Here is a 12998-nt window from a genome sequence, read left to right as displayed (position 1 = left end):
GTTGCTGGACCTTGTACTTACAAACCAGGAAGGACTGGTTGATGTCATAAAGGTTGGGGGCTGCCTTGGCTTTATCGATCATGAGATAGTGGAACTCGGGATCCTGTGTGGGGGCAGCAAAAAAGCAAGCAGGACTAGAACCCTAAACTTCTGGAATGCTAACTTCAGCCTCTTCAAAGACCTACTGAGAGGAATCCCATGGGATAGGGCTCTAAAAGAAAAGGGAGTCCAAGAGAGATAGTAATTATTTAAGCACCACTTCCTCCAAGCCTAAGAGCAGTGTAATCCCATGATGAAGAAATCAGGCAAAGGGGGCAGGAGATCTGCATGGATGAGCAGGGAGCACCTAGTAAATCTTAAACTCAAGAAGGAAATTTACGGGATGTGGAAAAAGGGACAGGCCAAGCGGGAGGACTACAGGAACATCACCAGGGTACGCAGGGAGGTGACATGGAAGACCAAGGCCCACTTAGAATTGAGTCTGGCAAAGGGCATCAAGAACAAGAAGAAGGGCTTCTACAAGTATATTGGCAGCAAAAGGAAGATAAGGGAAAATGTGGGGCCGCTCCTGAATCAGATGGGTGTCCTGGTAACAGAAGACACAGAGAAGGCAGAATTACTGAATGCCGCCTTTGCCTCAGTCTTTACTGCTAAGGATGGCCCTCAGGAGTCCCAGACCTCGGAGGTTAGAAATGAAGGCCAGAGAAAGGAAGACTTTCCCCTGGTCATAGATGGTTGGGTTAGGGACAGGCTAGACAGACTTAACACCCATAAATTCATGGGCCTTGATGGGATGCACTTAAGGGTGCTGAGGGAGCTGGCACATGTTGCTCTGCTGCTCTCCATCATCTTTGAAAAATCATGGAGAATGGGTGAGGTGCCCAATGATTGGAGGAAGGCCAAGTTACTCCCATCTATGAAAAGGGCAAGAAGGAGGACCTGGGAAACTGCCGGCCAGTCAGCCTCACCTCCATCCCTGTAAAGGTGATAGAACAGGTCATTCTGGAAGTGATCACCAAGCATATAGAAGAGAAGAAGGTCATCAGGAGTAGTCAGCATGGATTCACCAAGGGGAAATCTTGACTGACCAATGTCATAGCCTTCTATGATGACATAGCAGGATGAATCGACCCTGGGACAGCAGATGATGTTATCTACCTTGACTTCAGCAAGGTTTCTTGACACTGCCTCCCGTAACATCCTCATAGGTAAGCTTTGAAAGTGTGGGTTAGATGAATGGACTGTTAGGTGGATTGAGAACTGGCTGAATGGCAAAGTTCAGAGGGTTGTGATCAGCAGAGCAGAATACAGTTGGAGGCCTGTAATCAGTGGTGTTCCCCAGGGATTGATACTGTGTCCTGTCTTATTCCTGGATAAAGGGCTAGAGTGTACCCTCAGCAAGTTTGCTGATGATATGAAGCTGGGGGCAGTGGCTGATACACCTGAAGGCTGTGCTGCTTATTCAAGAGGACCTTGGTAGGCTGGAGAACTGGACAGAGAGAAGCCTCATGAGGTTCAACAAGGGCAAGTGTAGCGTATTGCACCTGGGGAGGAAGAACCCCAAGTACCAGCACAGGTTGGGGGCTCACCTACTTCTAGTAGCAATTCAGCTGAGAAGGACCTGGGAGTATTGGCGGATGGTAAGTTGACTATGAGCCAGCAGTATGCCCTTGCGGCCAGGAGGGCCGATAGTATCCTGGGGTTCATCGGGAGAAGTGTGGCCAGCAGGTTGAGGGAGGGAGGTGACCTTCCCCCTCTACTTGACCCCGGTGAGGCCACATCTCTAGTACTGTGTCCAGTTCTGGGCTCCTCAGTAGAAGAAAGACAAGGAGCTACTGGAGAGGGTCCAGCAAAGGGCCACAAGGATGATCAGGAGTCTGGAGCACCTCTCTTAAGAGGAGAGATTGCAGGAGCTGGGTCTGTTTAGTCCAGAGAAGAGCAGACTGAGAGGGGATCTCATTAATGCATATAAATACCTCACAGGTGGGTACCAGGAAGGTGGTGCTGGACTCTTTTCAGTGGTGCCCAGCGACAGGACGAGGAGCAATGGCCATAAACTAAAGTACAGGAAGTTTCATTTCAACATACTTCCTTACACTGAGGGTGGCAGAACACTGGAACAGGCTGCCCAGGGGGGTCTGGAGACATTCAAAACACACCTGGATGCATTCCTTTGTAACCTGCCTTGGCAGGGGGGTTGGACTAGGTGATCTCCAGAGATCCCTTCCAACCCTAATGATTCTGTGACCTGTGGACCAACCCTCTGCTCAAAGTAGGAGCAACTTCAAGGTTACATCAGGTTTCTAAGGGCCTTCCAAGTCAAGTTCTGAAGTTTGGACTTTCTTTACAATTGGGATATTTATAGTTAGTGAAAACTGGATGAACAAATTCCTTTTCAGTAGTTGAATATAAACTGTGCTGTTTTACAGGAAATAAAGCTAGTTCAGCGGTGACTAAACTTTTTCTTTCTGTGATTCTTGGAAATGTATTTTGCCTTATTAAGATACATCTTTATGAACCTTTTAAGACACTGGATTTTACCTAATTATTTTGCATAATATACCCTAGGAAGGAGGGCAAAAAAAGTGTAAAACCAAAAATACACATGAAAAATCTGAAGTTCAAGACACTTTCTCTCAAAACTGCCTGGATGAACACTCAAAACTTGAATTGCAAGAGAAACAGCACTACAACATTATTTCTTTCATGAAACTTATTTCTAATATCTAGAATAAGATTATTACAGTGATACAATAGAAAAGAGACTGATATCGGATTCAAATGTTTTTTCCCCTTTAAATGTATGTCCGAATTTATTTCAGAATATGTATAAAATATTCCTTCAAAAAACAAAATACACAAAAACTGCAGAAATGTTATAAATCTGACATTAAAATGGATGCGTTGCTCATGTGTGACACAGCTACTAGAGTCATGCCAATTTGTGTCATTAAAACCTTAACGCATTACTAAAATATACTATATTAATAACCACATACAATGCAGACTACAAAAAAAGTCTACTTAAGAAACATTTTAGAAAGCATACACTCACTGTATGTGTCTCTGAGTGCTCTGAAAATCCCTGAGTTTCTGCACATAGATATGATAGAAAAGTCTATTCTTTTGAGACTAGAGCACAATTCCATCAGAAAGTTTTCAGTATTCCGTATCAAGAATATAAATGTTTTATTTGTAATCTGTAGACTAAACTGACAGCAAAGATTTCATAATTTTACATCCATGTCTAACTACCTATTATTGTTAAGAAATTGAAATTTTGCCTGTTCTAAACCTCAAAAAGGAAGAGGGGAAATGTTCATGTTTCTAGGAAAAAGAGAAAATATTTATCAAGGAGGCTAATATTTTTACAAATAAGTAATACTCATTCTGAATTAAGTCATTAAAAGTCTAAGGTTAGTAGAGAACAAACACAGTGTGCTAAATTCATTATAGATATCAACTCTGTACACATGCACATGAAGTTATACATTTCTTATCAGATCAATTTTTTAAGGAAACATTTTAATCTCAAATTCATAAGCAGTGACATACCTGAAACAGCATTCATAAATAAGCCTGTATACAGCTGAAATCCTCTCCCCTGCCACTTTATTTGTCTATTTTTTACATGACAGCTCTATAAAAATAACTGTAGGAAATTTAAATGTTTTAAACTAAAAACATTAAATAAGAAAGGAACACTGACCAGTTAATGACATTGATTTCACAATGCGAAATGATCTACTTTGGTCTGAAACCAATGCCAAAATTATAACACCAAGAAGAAAAGCAATCTTATTTTTAAAAGTGTCAGATTTGCAGAAGACAATCAATCAAATATCAAACCTACAAACTATTCTGAATAATTTCCTATTCATATTTCTAATTTGAAAATGACAGCCCACTGTTTACCAGTTTCCTCTTTCCGCATACACTGGACCATAGAGACAACAATATCTGGATTCTTCTAAAGATAGAACCTTTTTATAAGCTTATTGTCACAGGGCCTAAAATGTGGAGGCTTCCCAACAGAGTTTTATTTATAGTATAAGAGAGGTAGATGGGACTTTGTAACTGCATTCTTAATGCATCATGTCAAAACATCCCTTGGAAAAATCACATTTCACTTCCAGTTAAAAATATAAAAGAATCTTAGGGTTTGTATACATAGCATACAACACTCCAACTACACTGATTTAGTTACAGTAGTAACAGTCCCTTATATAGACACGCTTAAAGCAGTTTAAACCATTCATATAGCTGTTATGTTTAAACAGATAAATTACCAGATCAAAATAATGTAGCTGAAGTACAGCTTAATATTTAACTGCTCCCACATTAGGTACTTGCATTGCAGTAAACAAATTATTTCAATTACACTGTAACAAGATTTCTCATAATGATAATCCCATAGACAAGTTTCACTCTGTTTCCCAAAATCACCATATAAGCACACATATAAACTATCAAATGTTTGTGTTTCATTTCTAACCACAGGAGTAGCAAATCTAAAAGAACAGGAGTGTACAAGATATAATGCAATTAAAAAAATAAAATCTTACCTTTATTAGATTTGGATGACTTGTTCTTGTTAGGTTTAAAACAAGAGCCCCTTGATTTATCTTCTCTATCCTTAATAAATTTCTGCACATCATCCAATGAAAGCTTTTGAAGGACAACTACAGGCTTAGCTCCTTTATTTAGATCTTCAACTAGCAGAGTCTTCTCTATTTTGTCCTTCTGTTCACCTTTAAACTCAGTTTTCCTTGACTCCTGAGTAACATTGCCATCTTTATCACGCTTGATTTTTGGAATGACAAAATGTTTCAATGCACCAGATCTTGCCCCCAACAAATAACTGGGAAACTCTGCTTTACTGTCATGTGCTTTATTAGTATCTACTTTACTCTTATTACCATCTGTCCTTCGTTCATCCTTGCTGTTGGGTGATTTAAAGCCAGGTTTATCAGGTCTTGATTTACTAGAATCTCCTTTACCTTCCTGTTTAATGCGAGGGCTGTCAGGTCTTGATTTGTGGTCCCCAGAAGAAAACTTTTCCCTTGATTCACCAGACTCATGTCTATGTTTCCTTTCAAATTTCTCAATTTTCGAACCATCAGATTTAATACCATGCTTAGAATCACATTCATTTTTGTTTGAGGATCTCAAATATTCAGGCCTTCTAATCTTGGATGGATCTCCTCTGTATCTCTCTGACTCCTGCCTGTCCTCAGATCTTTGTTTAAGGGTATCATGGTCATGCCTCAGTGTATCAGAAACTGAACGCCCATCAGGCCTCTGTCTTGTTGGATCAGATCTACTTTCAGATTTTATCCTTGAAGGATCAGATTTCACGTCTAGTTTATGCCTAGCTATTTCAATTTTCTTATCTGACAATGATTTACTTGAGTCCCTCCTGTTATCATGTCTATGTTTAGGTGGTTCGGGCCTGCCTTCACTCTTCTGTTTCAGTATTTCAGGCCTCTGCCTTATTTCCTGCTTGCCATTATTTTGTTTTCCCTCATTTTGTTTCATCTCCATTTGCCTGCTCTCATTTTGTTTTGATTCTGTCTGTCTATTTTCATTGTGTTTCACTTCCATTTGTCTGCTTTCACATTTAGCTTCTACCTGTTTCTCATTATGTTTACTTTCCAGCCGCCTGCTCACATTTTGCTGAAATTCCATTTGTCTGTTTTCATTTTGCTGGATATCCATCTTTTGACCCTCAAAGTCCAATGTTTTCCTAAAAATCTCAGAATGGTTTTCAGGTTTAAATCTAAGAACTCCAACAGTGTCTTCTTGTGGAACACACACAAATCCATCATTACACTGCTTAATTTCTTCAGGTTTTTTGATGGTGTTCAAATCCTGAGTTACTGTTGCCTGAGAGTCTGCTCTTCCTGCTTGCTGAAGATCAATACTAACCATCAATGCTGGCCTCGCCCCATTTCCTGCAAAACCTGTCTCCTGAGAAGCTGCTCTATTTCCTCCAGTAGCACCTCCAGCCTCCTGTGGTTTGTTTTCTTGTTTTCGCTTCTTCAGAGGCTTATCTACAAATTATAAGAGAAAAATCACACATGTTATATATAGAAACAGTCTAAGTAATGATCAAACACAGGCTGGAAATTCTGTTGTAGATCTATTGTCAAAACATCTAGACCACAAATGCAATATAAGAAAAATAACTTATATTGTAACTATATTTGTGGCACCTTATCACCAGATGCAATGAGCCAGCTCTCTTTTTGGGAGCAAGGGAATGGAGAAAGAAGAGGGAATTAAAGTCTAACCAAAAAAAAACCCCAACCTCTCCAGCTATAAACTGGAAATATAACATATGACTTTTAATTTCTTTTATACTCATAGGAGATTCTTATTCAGAGGAGTTAAAACTCTGAAGGATCATCTCCAAAATGAAAATTACAACACACTAACAAGTAGCAACGCGATCAATTTCAGTGATACGAACAGGTTTGTGGGGGATTTTCCCCCATCATTTTCATTCTCAGGTCTATTTTTATATCTCTCTCCTTAAAACTCCAAAATCATGTACATTTAACGGCTGGGAGACAGTAAAGACATACAATAAACTCCATGCAGAAACTGATCACCTGTAAGTAAGGAACTTTCAAAGTTCAACAAAAACCTGTAGGAATGCCTGCCAGCTTTATGGTAGACATGTTAATCAAAATAAATTTGCTAAATTGAAGGTGCAGCTTTTTTGCTTTTTCTTTACAACTGTTGGATTCATATGAAAGCTTATATAAACTTCCCTACACTACTTATTAAAACAAATGTATTTTTTTGAAACCTTCATGCAGTGACAAAAATTCTTTTTCTCCCTGTGATGAAGAGAGCTTTGACCTCACTGAGCTTCATGCCAGATCTTAGGAATGGCCATGAAGTAGAAGCTGCCAGACGGATAGATTTCAAATTTGATTATTTTTAACATATACATTAATATATGCACATATACATAGATATCACTACCTTATTTCTCAATTAATACTCTTTAAATTTTGAAACACAAAATGAGAAGCCTGTATTCTTCTTCGGAAAAAGTAAGCTTTTTCATTTGAATCCAGAAATCTCAACCACACTGAAAAAGTACTGTAAAGCTCTGATGGTGGATCTAACAGTAGCCCTTAAGACATGACTGGTACCAGTTATCTGCCATGTTCCTTTAACTGAGATTATCACCTGTAGCAGAAGGGAACACACATTCACATTTCCACAAGTGTACTTCATTGTCCTGTGCATCATCTCAAGGCACTAGTTGATGCCAAATATACTAGTCCTAAGTAGTTATTACTTATTGTGAAACCTTCAGTTTTTGAACATCAGAAAGTCAGAGACCAATTACAAGCTTATCTTATTTAAAGCTAACAGTCAAGACTAGGAATTTTCAATGAAGAACACATAACTATATGCCTAAATAACAAATCTATGTTTATTGACAACTGTTTTTAGTTCATAGTTTTTTTTTCACAGATCTCTCCAATGCTGTCCAAGCTCCCTGTCCCCCAATCGTGTTGTGTAGACCGCAAGAATCTGAACCAATCAATATAAACTGGATACAAGGAAGACTGCTGAGGTGAGTAGCTCAAGAGAAGATGCCTTCAACACCTGAGCAGGAGGAAGCTTAGCATCCGGGAGCCTCAATTCAGAGCAGCAAGAGCCACCAAGGGAGCCTCAAGTACTTGACAGGACTTGCCCAGGAGCCAGCAGCTCAGCTGATGCGAGCAGGGACTCACAGGGGGCAGTGCCAGGAGGAGCAGCACCAGCCCTGACTGGTTAAATACCTGCCCCAGAGAGCATGAGTGGTTAGGAGTGTGGTGAAGCAGTTTGTGCTGGAAAATGAGCAGGACACTTATCTTATGATCAGGTCCCGGTCTGGGAGCTCTGCTATGGCTGCCCCAGCAGTGGCCAACGTAGGTACTCAGACAGAGCTGATGAGAGGGGAGGCTGCAGTGAAGAGCTCGAAGTGCAGAGTGCCTGCACTGGTCTCCTGAGGAAAAGGTGCACAATGGGCAGGGCTGCACTCAGTGCTCCCTGGTGGAGGTCCTCCTGCAGCAGGTGGCTGAGCTGCAGGATGCTGTCAATAGGAAAAAAAGGCTAAAAGATGTCAGGCTGAGAGGAAGCTGGACTGCTTGCTCCAGGCCTAAACTGTGCAGGGGCCTCAAGCATCCATCATAGTTCATGGAGGAAAGGAGGCTGTTAACCCAGGAAGCTGGGATCTAGTAACAAACCCCAACAAAACAAGGAGGAAGAGGTCAATTAAAAGCAAGGGGCTTCCTCCTAAATCTGATGCCCCCACCCAGAACCACTTTGCAGTTCTGCAGGGAGGTAAGGAGGAAACATGAACAACTGGCTGATCAGCAATAAAGATCACTACTGGTGCAACGGGTCATAGTAGTAGGGGAATCTACTTTGAAAGACAGAGAAACCCATCTGTTGGCCAGACCCAGTCTCAAGGGAGGTGTGTTACCTACCAGGGGCACAGATCAAGGGATGTTGCAGAGAGGCTGCCTGGTCTAGTAAGTCCCACTGACTATTACCCACTTCTAGTGATCCATGTGGGTGCTAGTGATACAGACAGCAGTAGCCCAGAGAACATTAAGGACTACAGAGCCCTGGGAGAAGTGGTTAGAGGCTCTGGAGCTCAGATAGTCTTTTCATCAATTCTCCAGGATTAAGGGGAGGACCTTAAAAAGGCTAGGCAGATTTGGCAGGTTAATAAATGGTTAGAGCAGTTAGAACAGGTCAGGGGTTTGGGTATCTAGAACATAGGACTCAATTTGGGAAGCCAGGTCTACTGGGAGGCTGGTGGAGCTGGTCTGACAACAAAGGGGAAGAGCAGATTTGGTAGGAGGCTTGCCAGACTGGTCAAGGATGCTTTAAACTAGATGTGTTGGGGGAGGGGGCATCATTCCATCCCAACACACCCAGTCAGTTGCCAGCACCTATAATAAATGCTCAGAGCAATGTAGAGATATTCCAGCAGCTTCAGGCAATGAGCCGGCTTCATTTGGAACTCGGCTCAGATGCCTCTATACAAGCGCACATAGTATGGGGAACAAACAAGAGGAATTAGAGATGTGTGCATGTCTATGGGGATATAATATAATAGGCATCACAAAAACATGGTGGGATGGTTCCTATGCCTGGAGTGTTGGAATGGAAGGTTACAGACTCTTTAGAAAAGACAGGCCTGGCAGATGGGAAGGGAGAGTTGCTATTTATGTTAGGGATGGGCTGGAGAGTATGGAACTCTGGGGACAGGTAATCAGTCAACAGAGAGTTTCTGGGTCAGGGTTAAAGGCAGAACAGCTATGGGAGCCATTACTGCAGGGATCTCTTACAGACAGCCTGATCAAGAGGACTCTGGATTAAGTGCTCTATGGACAAATACAAGCAGCCTCATGCTCGCAGTCCTTTGTCCTCATGGTCCTCATGTCCTTCAACCACCCTGATATCTCTTGGAGGGACAGTACAGCCTGGCACAAGCAATCCAGGAGGTTCCTCAACTGTGTGGAAGAAAACTTCCTTCTTCAGGAACCTGCTTAGTAAGGTTGCATTGGATAAAGGCCTAGAGAGCAGGGGGGGGGCATGACTGTTGGTTAATATTCAGGGATCACCTGTTACAAGCTCAGAAGTATTGTGTCCTGACTAGAAGGAAATGTGACAGTTAGAATTAAAGAGATCAAGGGATGTGAAAGATAACAGGAAGGGATTCTGTAGGTACATTGCGAATAAAAAACAGACTAGGGACAATGTGGGCCCTCTCTGGAACCTATTAGGAGAACAGGCTACCCTAGATTTGGAGAAGGCTGAAGTTCTTAATGACTTCTTTGCATCAGTCTTCACTGGCAAATGCTTTGACCACACCACCCAAGTCTTGGAAAGCAGATGCAGGAACTGTGAGAATTAAGACCTTAAGAACACTGTAGGAGAGGATCAGGTTCAAGAACATTTTAAGAACCTGAACATGCACAAGTCCATGGGACCTGATGAAATCCATTCACAAGTCCTGAAGGATCTGACAAATGAAGCTGCTAAGCCATTGTCCGTCATATCTGAAAAATCATGACAGTCAGGTGAAGTTCCCAAAGACTGGAAAATGGGAAATGTAACCCCCATTTTCAAGAAGGGGAAAATGGATGACCCAGGGAATTACAGACCAGTCAGTCTCACCTCTGTGCCTGGCAAAATCTTGGAGCAGATTCTCCTGGAAGGCATGCTAGGGCACATGAAAAACAAGGTGCTTGGTGACAGCCAGCATGGCTTCACTAAGGGGAAATCCTGCCTGACCTATTTGGTGGCCTTCTATGATGGGGCTACGGAAATGATGGACAGGGGTAGAGCAGTTGACATCATCTACCTGGACTTGTGCAAAGTGTTTGACACTGTCCCACATGACATCCTTGTCTCTAAGTTGGAGAGACATCAATTTGATAGGTGGACCACTTGGTGGATAAAGAATTGGCTGGATGGTCGCACTCAAAGAGTTGTGGTCAACGGTTCAATGTCCGGCTGGAGACCAGTAACGAGTGGTGTCCCTCAGGGATCGGTGTTGGGACCGGTCTTGTTTAATATCTTTGTAGCTGACATGGACAATGGGATTGAGTGTGCCCTCAGCAAGTCTGCCGATGACACCAAGCTGTGTGGTTCCGTTGATACACTAGAGGGAAGGAATGCCATTCAGAGGGACCTTGACATGCTTGTGAGGTGGGCTGGTGCCGACCTCATGGAGTTTAACCCTGCCAAGTGCAAGGTCCTACACCTGGGTCGGAGCAATTCCAGGGACAGCTACAAGTTGGGCAAAAAGGAAACTCAGAGCAGCCCTGCAGAGAAGGACTTGGGGGTGCTGGTCAATGAGAAAATGAACATGAGCCAGCAGTGTGCACTTGCAGCCCAGAAAGCCAACCGTATTCTGGGTTGCATCAAAAGAAGCGTGACCAGCAGGTCAAAGGAGGTGATCCTGCCCCTCTACTCTGCTCTCATGAGACCTCACTTGGAGCATTGTGTGCAGTTGTGGTGTCCTCAACATAAGAAGGACATGGAACTGTTGGAACAAGTCCAGAGGAGGGCCACAAGGATGATCAGGGGATTGGAGCACCTCCCCTATGAAGACAGGCTGAGAAAGTTGGGATGCTGGGGAGGGACTATTCATTAGGGACTGTAGTGGTAGGACAAGGAGTAAGGGTTGAAACTTAAACAGGGGAAGTTTAGATTGGATATAAGGAAGAAGTTCTTTACTGTTAGGGTGGTGAGGCACTGGAATGGGTTGCCCAAGTAAGTTGTGAATGCTCCATCCCTGGCAGTGTTCAAGGCCAGGTTGGACAGAGTCTAGGGTGCATGGTTTAGGTGGAGGTATCCCTGCCCTTGGTAGGGGGATTGGAACTAGATGATCTTAAGGTCCTTTCCAACCCTAACTATTCTATGATTCTGATTCTGTTTAATGAAAACTACTTATTTTATGTATCGCAGATTAACATAACCAATTAGTTTCATATTCATTTGTAGTAACAGCAAAATAAGAAATAAGCAAATTGCTTTGAAATTTATTGGTGAATACTTTTAATCTCCCTTCTGGATTTTGCTATCATATTGATATCATATCTTACATTCAAAAAATATCTTCAATTAACTAGACCCATGTGCTAATTTTGGCTGGGATAGAGTTAATTTTTTTCATAGCAGCTATGTATTGGATTTGCACTGGAAACACTGTTCATAACACAGGGATGTTTTCCTTATTGCTGAGCAGTGCTTACACAGACTCAAGGCCTTTTCTACCTCTCACACTGCCCTGCCAGCAAGTAGGCTGGGTGTGCACAAAGTTGGATAGGGACACAGATGGAACAGCTTAACCTAACTGATCAAAAGGATATTCCATACCATATCACATCATTCCATAGGAGAAAGGGGAGGGGACATGTTTGGAGTGATGGCATTTCTCTTCCAAAGTATCCATTACATGGGATGGAGCCCTGCTTTCCTGGAGATGACTGAACACCTGCCTGGGATGAGAAGTGGTGAGTGAATTCCTTGTGTTGTTTTGCTTGTGTGTGTGGCTTCCGCTTTATCTATTAAAATGTCTTTTTCTCAACCCATGAGTTTTCTAACTTTTATCCTTCCAGTTTCCTCTCCCGTCCCACCAGGTGGGAGTGATTGAGCAACTGTGTGGGGCTTAAGTTGCTGGCTGGAATTTCACCACAACAGTCCTTTCTGTTGTCCAACATGGGGCTCAAAAGATTCAACATAATGACAGGTTTGATTAGGATGTACCAGTTGAATTTATAGCTGTTATTGCTGTTTAACTGTTAATTGACAGGCTCCTGTGACTGCCATAGGGTTTGCCTGCCTTATTGTAAATCAGTCTAGTGCTCATTAATGGCTCTTTTTTTCTTCTGCTGTTTGCTGCAGTGCTTATCATCTTAGACTGCTGTGCCTGGGAACATTTTGATAACAGCAGTGGGCATGTGTCTGGGCTAGCAGATGGCCAGGGCATCACTGCTGTTTCTGTGCTGCTGTACTAGACAGGCTGGAACTCCAGTGTGAAAAGAAGTTTAAGGGACTGTGAAACATGTTCTTGTTTCACTGTACGTTATGGTAATGACTTGTAATAGAATCACAGAATCATAGAATAGTTAGGGTTGGAAAGGACCTCAAGATCATCTAGTTCCAACCCCCCTGCCATGGACAGGGACACCACACACTAAACAATATCACCCAAGGCTTCATCCAACATGGTCTTGAACACTGCCAGAGATGGAGCATTCACAACCCCCCTGAGAAACCCATTCCAGTACCTCACCACCCTAACAGTAAAGAATTTCTTCCTTATATACAGTCTAAACCTCTGCTGTTTAAGTTTCAACCCGTTACCCCTTGTCCTATCACTACAGTCCCTAATGAAGAGTCCCTCACCAGCATCCCTGTAGGCGCCCTTCAGATACTGGAAGGCTGCTATGAGGTCTCCACGCAGCCTT

The 12998-nt window shown here is 42.5% G+C and overlaps 1 protein-coding gene across 1 annotated transcript in view; it reads right to left on the bottom strand.

Moving 5' to 3' along the window:
* Window positions 1-12998, bottom strand: part of LOC117438311 (nipped-B-like protein) — a 191220-nt gene that overhangs the window by 78506 nt on the left and 99716 nt on the right. The window contains exon 10 of the mRNA XM_034073860.1: window positions 4566-6053. Within this exon, the coding sequence (XP_033929751.1) occupies window positions 4566-6053 (1488 nt within the window). The remainder of the gene's footprint in view (window positions 1-4565; window positions 6054-12998) is intronic.

This window comes from Melopsittacus undulatus (assembly GCF_012275295.1).
Source record: "Melopsittacus undulatus isolate bMelUnd1 chromosome W unlocalized genomic scaffold, bMelUnd1.mat.Z SUPER_W_unloc_8, whole genome shotgun sequence".
Classification (NCBI taxonomy): Eukaryota; Metazoa; Chordata; class Aves; order Psittaciformes; family Psittaculidae; genus Melopsittacus; species Melopsittacus undulatus.
This window is presented reverse-complemented; position numbering and strand designations above follow the sequence as displayed.